The sequence below is a fragment of the Brachypodium distachyon genome, chromosome 4 (genome assembly GCF_000005505.3).
Source record: "Brachypodium distachyon strain Bd21 chromosome 4, Brachypodium_distachyon_v3.0, whole genome shotgun sequence".
In the NCBI taxonomy this organism is placed as follows: Eukaryota; Viridiplantae; Streptophyta; class Magnoliopsida; order Poales; family Poaceae; genus Brachypodium; species Brachypodium distachyon.
In genome coordinates, this window is record NC_016134.3 from 14,742,628 (window position 1) to 14,761,189 (window position 18,562).

General features: G+C 45.2%; 1 protein-coding gene and 1 long non-coding RNA gene across 2 annotated transcripts; one reads left to right on the forward strand and one right to left on the reverse strand.

Annotated features, from left to right (window-relative positions):
- The first annotated feature begins 3,260 nt into the window (after window positions 1-3,260).
- Window positions 3,261-8,636, forward strand: LOC112268601. Its single transcript, XR_002959943.1, has 2 exons — window positions 3,261-3,505; window positions 7,268-8,636. It is a non-coding gene; the product is annotated as an uncharacterized LOC112268601 (long non-coding RNA).
- LOC100840454 (cysteine-rich receptor-like protein kinase 10) lies at window positions 4,065-8,066 on the reverse strand. The gene is made up of 7 exons (XM_014902981.2): window positions 7,241-8,066; window positions 6,094-6,195; window positions 5,791-5,969; window positions 5,372-5,582; window positions 5,052-5,289; window positions 4,806-4,956; window positions 4,065-4,398 (listed from the first exon to the last, which is right to left on the reverse strand). Exons 1-7 carry the CDS (start codon window positions 8,049-8,051, stop codon window positions 4,114-4,116), a joined length of 1,977 nt encoding a protein of 658 aa, XP_014758467.1. The 5' UTR covers window positions 8,052-8,066; the 3' UTR covers window positions 4,065-4,113.
- Window positions 8,637-18,562: the final 9,926 nt, after the last annotated feature.

Below are 18,562 nucleotides of genomic sequence, written 5' to 3' on the forward strand. Positions count from 1 at the left end.
GTAATTTTCAATGTAATTTGAATTCTAACGAGGTTCGAATCTTAACTTGTTCAAATTTGAAAACAAATGCCGTAAATTTGTTCGCTATGCTCGTTGATGATTTTCAATGTAATTTCAATTCTAACGAGGTTCGAATCTTAACTTGTTCAAATTTGAAAACAAATGCCGTAAATTTGTTCGCAATATTTTTCTACTGTGAATGCATATTTTATTTGCTTGTTTCATCATTATAAAGGAGAAAAAAAAGTTTTTAAGCCCGCTCGGGTCAATTAGGCTGTTCGGGTTCGGGCCCAGCTAGGCGAACCCGGGAGCAGCCTACTACCAACTAGGCCAGAGCGGACCCGGGCCCACAGGGCAGTTAACCGAGCCCACAAAGAACATTACAGGCACTGGGCCCACGGGCCAGGCGAGGAGCACAGGAGACAGGCGAGATGATTAATCGGAAGCTAATGCACAGATGGGAGAAAGTCTTATATGTTGGTTGAAACGCGTGTAAACTAGCGAGGTGGGACTAAACTCCCACCTCGCCTCGCACGGAGCCCGCAGAAGGACATCAGTGGCGGTTATTACAAGGAAAACCGCCACTGGAAGTGGACGAGTGGCGGTTATTACCAGGAAAACCGCCACTGGAAGCAGACACCAGTGGCGGTGGTTTCGCTAAAACCCGCCACTGGTGTGCTGCAGGACTTGTGATTTTCCAAATCTTCTCCAACTCACCAATGGCGGTTATTTTCTTTAAACCCGCCACTGGTAATTATTTCAGAATGCACTATTATAATCCTATTATATTCTCTGCATTCCCAAAAAATATAAAAGTTGTACTTTTGGGTGTTTATAGTGGCGGTTTGTGGGTATTCGGTGGCGGGTATTTTACCCGCCATTGTTGATCTCGGAGCAGCAGTGGCGGGTATTTTACCCGCCACCGGTGCCAAAATCTCTAGTGACGCAAAGTTGGTGACGGGCGTGATCACCGCCACCAACCCCATTTTTTGACCGCCACTGGAGGGGTTTTCTGGAGTAGTGGCTTAAGATTCAATTCCTCTCATCGGTGCCTCACCGCTCGCTTAGCGCTTGTTTGAACCTTGGTTCACAAACTTATAAAACGCAAGAACAACGTATTAAACTGGGATTAGTGATACTGTTTAAGAAATACATGATAGACGAAAGAATGACAAAATCATGTTAGGTACTGTAACAATTGCATCAAATTGTTAGCTATTCGAATTAATTCTAAGACAAATTATTAAATCTTTATTAGATGTACATTTGTTTGTGCGAATTTGTATTTGCATCTCTGTATAAAATAAATATTTAAAGTTTCAACTAATTTAACTCTCGATCAATAGAGACAACGCCGGTGATGACTTGTCAAGCTACGCATTTGGACCAGGTCCGAGAAAAATGTCATAGGACACAGCAACGGCAGGTCAATTGTTGCGTACTTCGACGGAGACGCCCACATAAGGCAGTGCGTGTGCATTCCAACGTGCCTTTGTGCAATCGACGGCGATATGGCCAACAAAGACCGGCTCTTCAAGAGACCCAACTTCCCGTACTATAGTTATTTTGGCTATCTGGTATTGATGTCCATGTACGATTGCTCACTGATGTCTTAACTGTCGTTCCTTTAATTGTATTTCTTGCTTAATGAAAGTTGATATAGAAATGTTGTAAAAAAAGAAAGTTGATATAGAAATGTTGTAAAAAAAGAAAGTTGATATAAAAATCATCTTACTTGATAACAGAAGATGTGATAATCATGCTTAGGTCGTGTATTTTTCTTTTAGTGAGTTCTGATTTTAACAGACCATGTTTCAGATCGTGTAATTTTTTGTTGATAAGATAGCATATCTCTTGAAATATGGAAAAGGTGTTGTTTATTATGCAAAATATCTTTGATATTTTTAGGTCGGTAAGTATGAAAGTATCTTTGGAAGTAAAATAACTATATATTTACTCATAAAAAATTAAGTTGTTGGTAATCTACTCGTTTCGTTCAAGAACTATTTGCATCAGAATAGTAGTCATATATTTTATGTTATAAATATTTTTTATTACAATCATTCGATTATGATTGATTTGACATATAATATCAGGAAAATTTATATTTAACATATATATTCTATGATTGATTGATTGATTAATATAGGGATATGATGTTTCATGTTTGCATTTACCTGCACACATTTTGGTTAAGAATACCTGCAAAAAAAGCAGTTCTAGAGGTGTCTGAATACGGCCGTGAACAACTTGCGCTCACAATAGAACACCTTCCGTCCGTCCCAGAAAAAAAGTCCTTATCATACTTCTCTTGATTGGGTATTCATAGCACAAGAGAAACGATTGACACCGAAACAGCAGTTAAAGGCTTAAAAGCAGTACAAGATACTTTTCTTGTCTTATAAATGTGGTCTCGTAGTATCTGAAATCCCCCGTGGGCTATCTCAAGGTACTTTTCTTTGGTTAGCCAATTAATACTCTTTCTGTTTTTATCCGAAAGCCAACAGATGATTTTTTTTTTCTTGTAAAGACTATTATTGGGTTTCTGAAACCTTCATTTTGATGATCAATGAGCGAACTTTCTCTATATCCCCTTCCTTTTTGATTAACCAGGAAATAATTGTATTTGTTTTCTTAAACCTTTGTTGCATGAACAACTAATATAACCATTTCGCTATTGCAAAAGTCTTTGTGATTTTTAAGATTCTAAATTGATTATGCAGAATAACAAAATTCCTGATATCCTTCGTCGTGGTTACAACTTGCAACGGAGAGAGACCTTTCTTTCCTACGTGTTATATAAAGCACACGACCTCATCCCCATTTCTGCAAACACCTTGCAAGCAGAAACCAAAAAACTACTAGCCACCATGCGCTTCTTCCTTCTCCACCTCCTTTCGGTTCTCGCCGGGGCAGCGTCGCTGGGCGCCATCCGCCCGTGCCATAAAATTTGGAAAAAAAATCGTCTAGATTTATTGAATTTTCGGTCAAAATAATTCCACAATGGATTTTGAAATTTTGGGGTTCATTTTAAATCGTGTCGAAGCGTAATCAAAAGATACCCCTCAAACTCCAATTTGGAGATGCCATGCAAGCCTAACATATGGGACCACTATTTCAAGGTAAGCAAACATGTAAGAATGAGTAAAACTGCTTCAAGTTTTTGAAATGGAGTAATAAATTTTTTAATGTGTTATTAGTGAATAAAAAGTGGAATTCCCCCGAACTAAGATACTCCGTAAGACGAAAGAGTCAAGGGAAGGCAAATTGTTTTCTCTGTTCCGGTCGCTTTTGAATCGGTTCGTCGCGAAAGCCGGCCGCAACTCCTCGTCCGCGTCTCTCTCTCCCTCTCTCTCGTTCCCACCAAGCAGAAGCGAGCGGCGAGCAGCGCGACGAGCACGGCGACCTCCAGCGTCGATCCCGCATACGGATCTGGAGGTGAGACCGTGGTGGCGGCGAGGGACGGTCTCTCTCCAGCAGTCCAGCTTCATCGTCCAGAGTAAAGGTGCGCCCTCGATTTTGCCCTCGTTTGTCGAATCGACCCAGCTGCCCAACTCGCGACGTTGGCTTTTGGGGGGTTTCTGGTATGGAATCGAGTACTCCAGTGAGTTGAATCGATTGGATGCATGCAAAATAGCCCTCTGAATCGGCTGACGCACCACATCGGGGATGCCAAGTTTTGTTGTCGGCATTCACCATGTGATTTTCCTAAAATAGCTTGTATGATTAAGCATTACCATTTGTACATCAGAAGTAAACCCGAAGGCAAAACGTTAGTAGCCCTGTTCCAAAATAAATGCAGTAAGTTTGCAATGAAAGAGTGTGACAATACAATTTTTATTTTAATATGTGGCTTACATAAATTAGTGGTGAAAGAACAAATTAGAGACTCTGTAAAGTCAAACAAACCATGGACTGTACTTCACAATTCATAAGCACAGAGTTGTCACTACTGATCTACTGAGTTGTCGGCATATGGTTCGTTATATACATTAGTCATCCTTTGCTCTTTATGCGCGTTAGACAGTATGCATACGCAGGAAATTTGAGTGTTAACAGAAAAAGATCCCTTAAAAAATAGTAGTACAGAAAAGATAATCCAGATAATACAAACTATCTACCATCTAGAACAGACACAGTCACATCATTGCCACTAGACGGCTCTTCATTTGTTACCCTTACGTGAAAATATGCTGGATGATTAGGTTCCGGTAAGGTCACGCTCTCGCTGCTTAGCATTGCAACCACACTTGACGTGGTAGGTCTGTCAGCTGCATTCTCTTGCACACACAGCAATGCAATGTTAATACACCTCATTGCCTCAGATGCATGAAGCTCTGGAACTATTGCTGCATCGACAAATTCAAGCCACCTCTCCTCTTTCCATAACTTCCATGCCTTCAAGGAGTTTAAACCCAATACGTTAAGGTTACTTTATAAAGAAAATAGTAGCCTCTTTGGATTGAAGGAATTAGAAAAACTAAGAATAGAAAACGTAACCAGGTAGTATGGATTTTTTACAGATGACACACTTAGATGGTGCATAGGAAACCAACACATAAGTTTTGGAGGAATGGAGAGAGTGCAGTGGACTTCACAATGGAAAAATGACATTAGCTTTGGGCTCATGTTGAGATTCATATGGAACCGCATTCCATTGGAATATGACAACCTCAATCCTATGAAGCAAATGGCCCTTGCAGGCAAATTTCCTACATTATGGATTAGAATCCTCCAAAATTCCTGTGAAAATCCTACAATCCAAAGAGGCCTAATTGTACATATCAGACATGGAGAATGCATACATATCCAAGAAGGTTGAAGAAGTCTCCAAACTGATGGAAACATGAGTTTCTTTTTCCATTGATGATCTCAAGCATTAGCACACCATAGCTGAATACATCAGATTTGACTGAGAAGATGCCCTCGGAAGCGTACTCAGGGGCCATATAACCACTGAAAGGATATATGAGTCAAATAGGAAAAAAAATTGATATCAAGTTGTTTTTATTGGTTGTTGACTTGTAATATAATTTATAGGAAAAGCTTACTATGTCCCAGCAATCTTCTTTGTGTTCCCTCCAGTGTCATTTGAGCTAAATATTTTTGCAAGCCCAAAATCTGAAATTTTAGGGTTCATTTCATTGTCCAAAAGAATATTACTTGCTTTAAGATCTCTATGTATGACCCGTAACCGAGAGTGCCTATGCAAATATAGAAGTCCTTGTGCTATCCCCTCAATTATCACAATGCGTTTATTCCAATTTAGTAAAGCTCCTCTTGTTTCATCTGCACATCAGTTAAAATATTAATTTTTTGTAGAGGAGTAGCTTCAGAACAAGAAATAGTACATTGCAGGAAGTACTAATACCAAAGATAAAGAAGTCCAAACTTTTATTTGGCAAATACTCATAGATCAGTATTTTCTCATCTGCTTGCGAGCAACAACCCAAGAGCCTAACCAGATTTGTATGCTGGAGCTTGGCTATAAGTTGAACTTCATTTTTGAACTCCATGAAACCTTGCCCTGAATGTGAAGCAAGTCTTTTAATAGCTACCTCCCGCCCATCAGGAAACTGGCCCTGCAGAGCAGTTCCGAAATCCGAATAGGTTGTTCAGTAATAACCTTTTTCTTTCTCAGTATTTTTATTCTAGTTTGACTTATCTCCTGACCATCTTTTTGGGTAAAATAAATTAATGTTGCTTGTATAACATACAAAGCTACTATTTTCAATGTAATCATTGATGAGATATTGATGCAACATAGCTAGCATGCATGAGTTTTTTTACCTTGTATACGGGACCAAAGCCACCTTGCCCCAATTTATTTTCATCTGAGAAGGCACTTGTAGCGTCTGATACTTGTGAGAAGTCGAAAAATGTGAACTCTGAATTGGCTCCTTCTAACCCCCAAACTAGTTCTTCTTCATGCAAATTTATGTTAGGCTTGTCATGTAGGCTCACTTTTCCTAAATCCAGAAATCAGAATGAATGGCATCCTTTCAGTTATTGTTGATGCACATACGGTTAATTAAGATTCAGTCGCTGGAGAGGCATGGAAGTAGAACAGTCAACAGCAATTACATAACCAACCTTTCATTTTTCTTCTGATCAATCCAAAGCAAAATATGAAGCATATAGTTGATGCCAGCAGAGGAACAACTGTGGCAATTATGAGAACCTTGATCTTACGCCCTAGCATGGAAGATTTCACATAAGTATAAATGCTTAGTTCATTAGATAGTTTCATGCATATGGCCGTATGATTACACAGTATTTATACAATGTAATCCATGCATATTTATATTTAGTGTACAATGATGAGCTGTCTCACTTAGTCACTTTATGGGAGAGGCGGGAACGGAAAGCCTCCCACACCTAGTTTTGATCACTAGAAGTGGTGAGTTAGGGAACCACACAACTTTAAGAAAAACTTGTAAATAATATCGGGGAATCTATATATATGTACCCCTTTGATATATGCCATTCTTAGAAATGCCACACTAATAGATGGAATTACTTCACTAGAATTTATTCCAATCCAAATTTTACTTCAGTATTTTTCTATGGTTTTGTTGGGTCGTTGTTATCACCTCCTCTTATGTGTGCTATACTTTATTAATGATGCTGGTAGGATGAATGAGCTGTTGGAAAGAAATATTATGCGGGTAGCAATCCCAGCAAAGTTAAAGTGAAAAAAACTATGGAGAAACAAGCACAGAAGTAGCTCTGTGATGCCATCTCTTACATCTCTTCCAAAATGCTATCTTTTGAAGTAGCACAATTCCAAAATATTCGTGATATTTAAGTGTGACATGTCAATCTTTTGTTTTTTGAGAGATCATGGGGGGTGGGGTGGATGGGGGGGGGGGGGGGTGGAGGGAATCCCCATCTGAATATATTCCCAAAAGGAGGCCCGAGGGGCAATACACCTTGAGCAAGAGAACACTTGAAAAAACTAAAATACCGTATTGGTGACATGTAAATCTGACATGCTATTTGATGATACAATAGACATATCATATAGATTGGTGCCAAAATAGCTCACTACCGTATCGCTGTAGATCTGAAAAAGTAAACTTATTAGTTCTACAAGTGCACATAAATGGTATTGTCCAACTCCACTAGTTATGCAATGGTACGGAGAAGTATTGACATATATTGTTTGTGCTTTTGTAAATGGTCTTCTAATAACAAATTCTTAGTTTTGGGGGAAGATTGAATGCATCATATTGCTTACTCTTGTGTTTCTGGCTGGGATCTGCAGCAGCTGGCAAGCTTATTTGCCACATGGGATTGCCCTGGTAGAACTTGGATGTCTCGTACCTGAGATTACACGGCACAGCAAGAACCCGTCCACCTCGAATCCCGTTGAAAAATTCTGTTGCCTGGTTGTTGATTTCCTGGAAACAAGCCCAGCACTCACTGGGTGGTAAGTCCGGCGTGCACTGCGCCAGAGAATAGAGCGGCGGGAAAGTGCTGCTGGCATCCATGTGGCCGGTGGCGTACCTCATCGGCGAGTTGTACGCCGCCTGTTTGGCTGTGCCTTGCAGCAGCACCTTGATCATGTTGATGATGATGCTGACACTCTCAGAGTTGTCAGGATCCCAACCTGGCAACATGGGCTCCTCGATGTCACGTGGGTTCCTCCAGAGTACGGCATGATTGGCAGCGCCACTGAAGTCCCAATCAGCGAAGCGAACGATGCAAATGTCATAAAAGATGGTTGTGTCCTTGTTGAACGTGCAGAGCTCCTGGGCGTTCCAGAACGCGGCAGTGGCACACTCACTGCATGTGGAGGTGTTGGTGGTGTCACCGCGGCAGTGTGTGAGACCATAGACGGTGTCTGGGGCGGCACCGACTGAGCTCTTCGCATACAGGGTTGATGTGAATGACGCGTTCTTGGGGAGCGCAGCAGCAAGGAGCTCAAGATTGGTATGGTAGGTGCTCATTGCCGTGTAGTTGCCCCTGCTGGTGTTGCAGGTGAGGGCAATTGGATAGGTGCCGGCGGCGAGCGTCAAGCCATGAATGAGCAGAGCGAGGAGGATCATGGCTGGGTAACCCAACTTGGTAATCTGCTCTTATCTCTGTCTCGGCACAGCACGCAGTTTGTGTTCATCATTTCTATTGCAACTCAAATGCTTAATTGCCCAGGTCAAGTAATTCCTAATCAGCATCATTTGGAACCTACCCGTCCTGATAGTTTGACTGATTAGTCTTCTTGCTGGCCGTGGCCGGTCTAATTTTATTAAGATTGGAAGAGGAAACCGGTACAGCGATGAGGACAGAAAAGGCTATTAACAACAACGCTATGCATACTGGAGGATCAGCTGCTGCCAGATTGAGACCTCAGGCTACTGTCAGTATAAGTTTGTTGCCTAACTAAACAATGTTTTATGCGACACAAACGAGGTATTTTCAGGGTTCCTTTCAAGGGAGGACATCTTTAGATCTAGAAGGAGCTGCCAAGCTATGGCATCGTTATTCACTATGGCGATTCCTTGCATTGGATCCTAAAATTGTGTTAAGTTGTGGAACTCTACATTGGTTACTACAGTTCCTTGTTTATGAATTAAAATAACTAAGAATATTGGGACACCAAATTGTACAGTCACATATGTGTTATTTGTCTGATAGATCACACGCTATGTTATTTTTAATAAAGTAATTTAAAAAGTTATCCTTATATCAGTGGCATATATTAACAACTTAACCATGTGATGCACAATATCTGTGTAGTTCAGAAGAGAAACTAGCCAACATCCAAGTACCAAGAAAAGGGCAACATAATAAGATATTTAATCTAAGGGCATCTTAAGGGGGGGGAGGGGGGGTGCATTTGTCCATTTCGAGGGTTTTCGGACAAATGGGGTGGGCAAAATAGCATGGTGTCCCATGAGAGCTCTCATTTGTACTTCTCATGGGTCTTAATGTGTGAGCCAGTCGGATAAGTGGACAAGTTTGAACAAGTGGACACTCCACCCCCTTCTCTCCAAATTTGGGGCAAAAATGGGGGAGATGGACAAGTTCTATAGAAAATAAGCTCATTTAACCTTAAAAGTGATGTAAATACAGAAATTATCAGGCATAGACAGATAGAACATTATTCATGTTTGCTGGAAGCAGGTGCTGTTTAGAAGAAAAAACAAGAGCTAGCTAGAGAAGACGAGCTAATATGTCCTTGTACCTTTCTTACTCCCATTGACCTGGCTGGCCTTCGTGTTTGTCGCAGGAGCTACTGGATTGGGTGAGCTAATGCGCAGCCTGGGCTCCCCCTGGTAAACTGAAACGTGCTGTACCTGAAGTCGCACCACACGGTAGCAATCCGTCCGCCAGTCCTTTCGGCGAAGTGATCATTTACTATGCTACTGATTTTGTGGAAGCAGTCCGAGTAGTCAGTCGACGACAGGTCCGGCGCACACTGCACGAGAGAGTAGAGCCGCGGGAGCGTGCTGTTGGTGTTGAGCAGCCGGTGGCGTACCTCGACGACGTCGAGTTGTACGCCGCTATCTTGGCCATCATCTTGGCCGTCTTGTGGATCAGCACATGTCAGCACATGGACGATGCTGGCATCGGCATGCCAGCTGACGGGGAACCGGAGCTGCTCCGGAAAGATCAGTAAACCTCTTTGGCTACGGTGTGACAAGTGGAAGTCCCAATGCAATAAGCATTCACCTTGGTGGGGGGTGGGGGGGGGGGGGGGGGATGGCTCCAATGGTCTCCTCCCCTCCGGAGGCGACTCCGAAGGCGATCGCCGCCCCTGCCCTACCCACCGCCTCCTCCCCATCTCCGGCCACCACCGCGTCCCCCTCGTTGCCTCCCTCTAGGCCTACTGCACTGCCGCTCACCTCTTCCTCCACCTTGGCTTCCCCGGATGAGGATTGGACCCTTGCCGCCCTTCGTCTCCAAGCTTACTTCGACCAACTCACCTCTCCTTCCACCGTCCTTGACGCCCCCTCGCCTTCATCCTTCTCCTTCGTGGAGCTCTTCCAGGACCTGGTTGACGCGGATTAAGCTCCTCTGGAGGCTTTCCGCTGCGTCTGCCGCGAAGATGCCGCTCAGCGTCGCTCTGGACCTGTCACAGCACCGCCTCTTGTGGAGTTCCTTCAAGCTTTTCTTCGGTTCGTTCTCGTTGCTTTGCCTGCACCTCCTTCCCTCCCACTATCCTCCACTCGCTCTTCTCGCTCGGTTCCTTCGTCAGGATTAGAAGAGCTTCCCCTGCTGGATTACAGTCCAGGTCACTCCTTTGCCATGGAAATCTTCCGCAAGCTTCGGCAACCTGTTCATCCCCTCAGTCAACGGCAGAACTTCCTCTTGGTGGTTTCCTTCGGGCGGGCTAATTTCCGTCTATCCCACGCATCGGTCGCTCAGGCTATTGAAGCTGCTACAGGTGGGAGAGCAAATCTTCTACAGGTCCTCCACCTAAGCGGACGGGTGTTCAGATTCTCTGTCTGTAGCAAGAAAGTTGGCCTCGAGCTCATCCATCTGCGGTCCTTCTCCTGTAAGAGCTTCAAATGCTTTTTCCATCTCTGGAGTGAGGGAGGACCAAATTGGAGGAAGGAGTTCTCTTCTTGGTCTAAAGAGCAGGAAGATGAATGGCAAGTGGTTTGTTCAAATCGCCGGAGGATCTCTGCCGCTTTCGCAGCCATGTCTAATGGCATTAATTTCGGAATTCGCCCCATTCTCAAGCGCCCTGGTCATGCACGTTCAAGCTCCAAGCGCCTGGCTTTCGCGGATCGCCTCTCCTATGATGCTCTGCCCTGGATATGACCACCCGGCGTCCAGGTATCGGCGTTCTGCTTCCTCCTTTGCCGTCGGCAAGATTCAAGTCCCGTTGCTCTCTGAACCCAAGCTCTCCTTGGTTCTTGGGCTCCGACCTGCACCGGCCAATCGGGTCATGGCTAAGGCACTTGATGGGATGAGACAGAACGGGTTGGAGTGTTCTATCAACCAGGTTTTTTTTTATTCTAATCCCCTTTTGCAAGGCAATGATGACCTGAGCAGGCATCACTCCATCTCTGGTCCTCGCCTAGTCAAGTCAACTTCGAAGGACTCCCCTCGCCCCACTGTCCTGAACGTTTGCTCGGTCCCGAGAGGGCTACCGCATAGCCTTTCGTTCGGTATGCGGGCTACGGGGCATAGCTTCTCAGCTCCCTCTTGGGCTGTCACCGCGCATGGGCTTCTCCCTCTCCCGATGGAACACGTGGCCTCCCCTGGGCCCCCCTGTAAGCTTCGGGGTTTTGGATCCCACTGGAGCATTACTCCTAGCTGCCTCGGTTCTAATGCCTCTATCTCTTGGGCTTCCTTCTCGCTTAGCCTGGGTGGAGAAAACCCCAACCCCGCCGCACCCCATTCCATCGCCTCCACCACCACCCAACACCGCCATGGGCAACTTCAACTTTGATCCCACGCCTTGGGTCCTCGGCGGAATGCAATGGCTGGATGGCGGTGAGGAACAGAATCCCGAGGAGCATATTTTCTTTGGCGGTCTCTCGGCCCGCCGCCAGGAGGACCACGCCATCGCCATTGTTGAGCCGGAGGTGCCGGTCTTCGAGCGCATCTCGATGCTGCAACAGATCATCAACATCATCACCCCCCCCCCCCCTTCAATGTCGTCGTCCAGGGAGCTTGGACACACGTCTTCGGAGTTGGAGTCCTTCAGCTCGAAGATGTTCTTGCACGGGACCGCCTTGTCGGTCAACCGCTCATACAGAAGGAAGGTGGCCGCGAGCTCTATTTCATCCGCCACGACGAGGCCGTCAATGCGCGCCGCACCGACGCGTCCCGGATTTACTACATCATGTACTTCGGCTGGCCGCTCAATTCCATCGATGCTAGCTTCTTCCGCCGAGCGGTCTCAAGATTTGGCGTGCCGCTCAACTGGATAGACCGGCACAACCAGAAGACTTACATCCTCCTTCGCTGCCTCATCAAGGACGACCTCATGGTTCCTCGCAGTACGATCATCGAGCACATCAGTGAGACGGGCGAAAGAGGACGGTTCCCACGATTGTCCTTGTCGGAGACTTTGACGACATGCTCCCTTTTGAGCAGGAGCTCCCGTAGAATCGCAATAGGCACATCCTCATGCCACCCTCCCCACATGACGAAGGCTGGGATACCTGGGGTGCCCCCCAAGAGGGACCCGTCCATATTGGTGGCTGGCCAGGTCAGGAGGACCTGCCGGAGGAACCGGAGTTGTCGGGTTCGCCGGTTGATCGTCGAGCGCCCAACATTCTCCACCGACACACTATTAGGGGGCCAGCGAGATCTAGCTCCTCTGAACCTCCGTCTTCCAGGTCGATGTTCACGGCGTGTGGGCACGAGATGCCTCCTTCCTCCGTCTGTGGCAAGCAACAAGGGATTTGCATCAGAGAAGATCGTGCTGCCCGTGTAGATGACTCGGCTGAAGATTTGCTGCATCAACTTGGCGAGGTTCATGCCCCCCCCCCCCCCCCCGTCTTCACACTTTGATTCTGATGTTCAGATTCAGTTAGCTTTACTAGAACAACATGAATTAGACCAGAATCTTCAGTTGTCTCTTGCTCCACCGGAGAATCCTTTTGATAGAAAAGGGAAAACACCGATTTTTGTTCGACCTTTTGGGGAGGGATCTGTTGCTATGGGTGCTGCCATGGGTCCAGCCCTCGCTAAAAAATCTATGCAGCTTATCCAACCTCAAATCCCGGGTCTCATGCCTCGGCAATCGGAGATCCCTGGACCAATTGGGGACCAAGCTACCACTGAACCGATCGTCACACCCCCAGTTCCTGCCCCTATCAGTGAAACTGGTTCGGTTGGCGCTATTGTTCTTGATATCATTTGTCAGAACAAAGAGATCATGCCGAACATTGCTCCCACTAGTGGCAAGAAGAAACTCCTGCAACGTTACCTCAATGAGCTCTTGGCACGGCTCTCCAATGAGCCTGATGTGGACTCTGAAGAAGCGATCTCTCCTATTCGCAAATGCAACCTTCAAGCGTCTTCTGAAGAATCTGCCAAGCTCATTCACAAGGAGCATCCTCACTCTGCTGGCTCCAGATCACCCAAGCGCGCCAAGAGCTGCAGCATCACCTACTCCTGCAGGAGCAAGAAGACCTCCTCCCCTGCGGCGTCACATGGGGACATTTCTTCCCGCCCTTCTGAATCTGATTATGTGGGCCGCTTTCACAGAAAGTCCAGACCCAGCCCAAGAGTGACCTCTGAGGTCCGCCGTAGCTCCAGAATTCAGGAGCAGTCGCGGGGATTCAAGCGAGACTATGCTGCCATGGCAAAAGGAAAGCCAACAAGATCCTCGCCCCTTCCTGACTTCAATATTGAGGCCTCTGGGTTGCAGATGGATGAGCTCCCAACGGAGTCTAGTCAGCATCTTAAGATGAAGGCAGTGCCCGACCCAATCACGCTTCAACTTGCAGCTTCGATTGCTGCTGATTTCTGTGGTGTACCCCCTGGTGAGGTGTGAGCGCTTGATCAACCAGTTACAGAGAAGAATGATGAAGATGAAGACCCAAGAGATGGAGACGAGGATCCAAGAGATTAGAGGTGCCTTTGAAGACGGCTTGGGGTGGACTTTTTATTTTGTGCCAGACTTGTTTATGGCAGCTTTTGAGTTGGAATTGTGTTCCAACTGTGGGATCGCTTTGTTAATTTGTGGTCATGTCTAGAACTCCTGCCACTTGTTGTCGCTTCTGGAACCTTTTATGTTGGAATATTAGGGGGGTGAATGCTTCTGAAAAACAGGATGCTGTCAAAGCTCGCGCTTCCCAAATTAGAGCTTCAGTTATCTGTCTTCAGGAGTCCAAGCGAACTCACTTTGATCATTTCTTCATTCGTCGCTTGGCCCCATCTAACATCTCTGATTTTGCTTTTGTTCCCGCTTTGGGTTCTATGGGCAATTCTGGGGGCATTCTCACTGCTTGGGATGGAAAACTTTTTGAAGGGGCTGTTGTCGAAGCCCATTCCTTTGGGCTTTATATTCGCTTGAATTCTCGGATCTCCTCTGACTACTTTCACATTGTTAACATCTACGGGCCTTGTTCAGAGCCCAATAGAACAGAATTCTTAGACTGGTTAATGGGCCTGGAGATCGATGAAGCTGAAAATTGGCTTTTCCTGGGAGATTTTAACTTTTATCGCTCAATGGACAACCGCAATAAACCGGGGGGCAACTGCCAGGACATTTTACGCTTCAACAATACTATTGCAGCCCTTGATCTGGCCGAACTCCCCATCATTGGTCGAGCTTTTACTGGGAGCAACATGCAAACTAATCCACTCCTTGAACAAGTGGATTGGTTTTTCACCTCCAGTGGTTTGAGCATCAACTATCCCAGCACCAAGGTTTTCCCTCTCGTTCGTGACGTCTCGGATCATGTGCCTTGTCACGTTACTATTTCTTTCAGCCATCCCTAGGGCAAATGTCTTCGGATTTGAGAATTTTTGGGTTAACCTGCCGGGCTTCCTTCAAGTTGTCCACGCTTATTGGAATCTGCCCACTAGGCATGGTACTTCTGCTGGTGTTATTAGCTCCAAACTCAAATATATGAGAAGAGGCCTTAGAATTTGGAGCAAGCGCAAATCTCAATTTGATGTTTGGATAAGAAATAGTGAAGCAATCATCATCATTCTTGATCTTCTGGAGGAATTAAGACAACTCAGTCACATTGAATGGAATCTTAGAACACTCCTCAAGCAGCACACTGTCAACCTTCGGACTAATCAGCGTATCTATTGGAAAAGCAGATGCACTATCCGTTGGACCAAGTTTGGTGATGAGAACTCTAAGTTCTTTCACTCGATGGCCACCAGATCCCTCAGAAGAAATACAGTCCCTCACCTGAGGCGCTCGGATGGTTCCATTGCTGACTCTCACCACGGCAAGGCTGAAGTTCTCTGGCATACTTTTCAGGGTAGAATGGGGCAACACTCTAACTGCCACATGCACTTCAATCTGGAAGATTTAATCCCCTCGCATGATGTGGATCTTTATCTTCTTTCAACCCCTTTCTCTCAAACTGAAATTGAAAATGTTGTCAAGGATATGCCTTCGGATAGAGCACCAGGACCAGATGGCTTTAATGGTTTATTCTTCAAAAAATGTTGGGATATCATCAAAGGGGATATTTTCTATCTCTGCAATGACTTTTGCTCCCATAATGTGGATCTAGCTTGCTTAAATTCTTCTTTCATCACACTCATTCCCAAAATCACTGCCCCGGAGACGGTCAATGACTTCAGGCCTATTTCGTTGCTCAACTCCTGCCTTAAATTGATCACCAAGATCATGGCCAACAGGCTCCAAAAAGTGATTCTGAAGCTCATCCACAAAAACCAATATGGTTTTCTCAAGTCTCGAACCATACAGGACTGCCTGGCTTGGACTCTGGAATATCTTCATCAATGCAAGCATTCTAGGAGGGAAATTGTTGTAATTAAATTAGATTTTGAGAAATCCTTTGACCTTATTGATCACTCTGCCATTCTTCTCATGCTTGAGAGTTTGGGTTTTGATAAGAAGTGGATAGATTGGATCGACAACATCCTCAGCTCAGGAACATCGGCTGTTCTTCTCAATGGCGTTCCTGGAAAATAAATTCACTGCAGGAGGGGTGTTAGACAAGGTGATCCCCTCTCCCCCCTTCTTTTTGTCTTGGCTGCAGATCTGTTTCAGTCAATTATCAACAAGACCTTCTACATGCATCTCCTTCCCTCCCCATTCCCAATGGTGACACGGAATTTCCCATAATTCAATATGCGGATGATACGCTTTTGATCATGCAATCCTCCAGTTCACAGCTTCTCTGCCTTAAGGCTTTATTGGAGACCTTCGCACAATCCACTGGTCTTAGAGTTAACTTTGCTAAATCCTGCATTATACCGATCAACACTTCCCCTCTCAAAGCTAGTCTTCTTGCTGGGGTTTTGAACTGTAAAGTGGGTTCTTTCCCCTTTACCTACCTTGGCTTGCCAGTTGGAACCACTAGACCTAAGATCAAAGATCTTATGCCCGTTATTGATCGCATTGATCGTCGATTGGCCGTTTGCTCATCATATCTTTCCTTCGGAGGACGTCTGCAGGTGGTCAAGTCAGTCATTTCGGCCCTTCCTTCTTACACCCTCAGCATCATTAAAGATCAGGAGGGTTTTATCGAATCTATTGATAAAAGAAGGAGAATTGCCCTATGGAATAAGTCTGAATTTACTGGCAAATGTAAGGCTCTTGTTGCATGGGAACAAGTCTGTAAACCCAGGAGACATGGTGGGCTCGGTGTTCTTGATCTCAGAGTCTATAACGAGGCTCAACTACTCAAATTTCTCTACAAATTTTTCAATAAACATGATGCTCCCTGGGTCAGCCTAATCTAGAAGAGTCACTATTCTGAAATTGTACCCTCTCAAGATGACTCGAAAGGTTCCTTCTGGTGGCACGATCTCCTTTCCCTCCTTTCGGTTTTCAAAGACACTGCTAAGTGTCTTCCTGGCAATGGAATGACAATCTCCCTTTGAAATGATGAGTGGGAGGGCGATTGTCTGCGGGTTCTTTTCCTTTCGGTTCTTTTTATCACAAGTGTGCTCATGCCAAGCAAATTCTTCCGACAAATTGTGCTAGTGAAATCTTCACTACGGCGTGCTGGAACATTTGGAAGCTTAGGAATAGATCTATTTTTGATAAGGAACATCCTTCTCGTGTTGCCTGGCGCAAACATTTCGAAGATGACCTTCGCCGTCAGTCTGTGCGACTCACGGATAGCAATAGGCTTCTCCTCCTAGACTGGCTTGTTTCTATTTCCTCTGTTCCTTAAAGTTGAGCTTACCCAACACCTTGTAATTTTCTCTCCCTGCTCCCCCTTCCCTTGTAAATATTTCCTTTATTAATTTATATACTGTAGGAATCTTTCCTACAGTTTTGAGTAAAAAAAAACGCAGGCGTCGTACAGGATGGATGCGTCTGCTAACCCACACTTGTGCCGCGCGTCCTGGAACGCGGCGGCAACACACTCCTCGCAGGCGGAGGCGTTAGCGCTGTCGCCAGGGCGGCACCACACACGGCCGAATACGGTGTCGGGGCCGGTGCCGATGGAGACGTCGGCGAACTGGGCTTGCTCGGTGGAGACCTTGTTGCGCAGCGCAGTGGAGAGGAGCTTGAGGTTATCTCGGTAGGTGCTGGTAGCCGTGTAGTTGCCGCCAGTGTCGCAGTCCTGCGCCATGGGGGCGGCAGGAGCCAGATCGAAGCGGAGAACGAGCAGGAGGACGACAACCATGGCAGCTGCCATGGCGCCTAATGATCGAAATGTGACCCAATCCAATCCTGCCTCAGAGAAGTGAAAAAATGAAGCTTGTATGGAAGCGTAACAATCCAAAGATCCAAACCAGTGATCCGGGTAAGGTTAATTGCCCAAGGAAGCAGCCGTGAACTGCTTGTAGCTAAGCAGGATGATGATGACGATGATCATGGCTGGCTGACCCAACGATGGTATCTTCCCTAATGCATCAGACGAGGAACTTGTTAGATGCTTCTGTCGACAGGCTTTAACTCGTGTAATAAAATTACGTGGAAAACAATAATGGTGCTGCTGCCGTCCCAGCATTAGCGTGTACTCCAGTAAACTCATATATTTGGAGTATTTCAACCTTTCCGTCAAAGGAGAAGAGGTCTTAAATTTAGGAGCTGCCCAGTGTAACGATGATTATTCGGACTTCGGTATGCTATGGATTTTCAATTGGCAGATGCTTCTGAAGCAGTTAGCTAATCTTCATCAGATGAACAACTTGTCTGGACCTATGGTTCGAATACTTGACTAGATTGTCCTACTGTCAACAGGCATTAGGTTGTGTGATCAAATTATGTGGAATATATATAATACTGCTGCCGTCCAGACATGCATTAGAGTGCACCATCAAATCAAATTATTTGGTGTGTTTCAATGTTTTTGTCGAAGTAGAAGAGGCCTTCTCAGACCTTTAAGGAGCCGACAAGTGTCAACATGATTGTAGTGATCGGGAAAGCTACGGATTATCAATTACTCCCTCCGATTCTAAATTGTTGTCGAAATATTACATGTATCTAGACGCTTTTTAAAAATAGATATATCTATTTTTTGACAAATTTGAGTTAAGAATTTAGGATAAAAGGGAGTAGCAAATGCTGTTGTCTCTGAACAAGACAAGACAAATCTGAATTATGTAAACTTGATTCAGTTTTTATGATGCATCAGTTTCTAAGTTAAATTAGTTCGATACCTCAGCTAGCTAGCTATTGAAAGGATGGTAGCAGGAAATAATACTTCTGTACTGGTTCCACGGGAAGTTTCTTCTTCACAAACGATTGCGATTGGAAGAATCATGCTACTCAAGTACTCATGTTTGTTTATGCGCAGCTGCGAATGCAAAACGAATAGCTAGAAAATGCGTTTTTCGTGATCCTGATGGAGAATCTCGTGCAGCGCATGGTTTTTTGCACCTAATGCATACCAAACTCGTGTTATATAACAAAAGCAATATATAAACACATAGACATCTCAACACTGCCAACATGTACTTGTTACTCCGTTTCATAATTCTT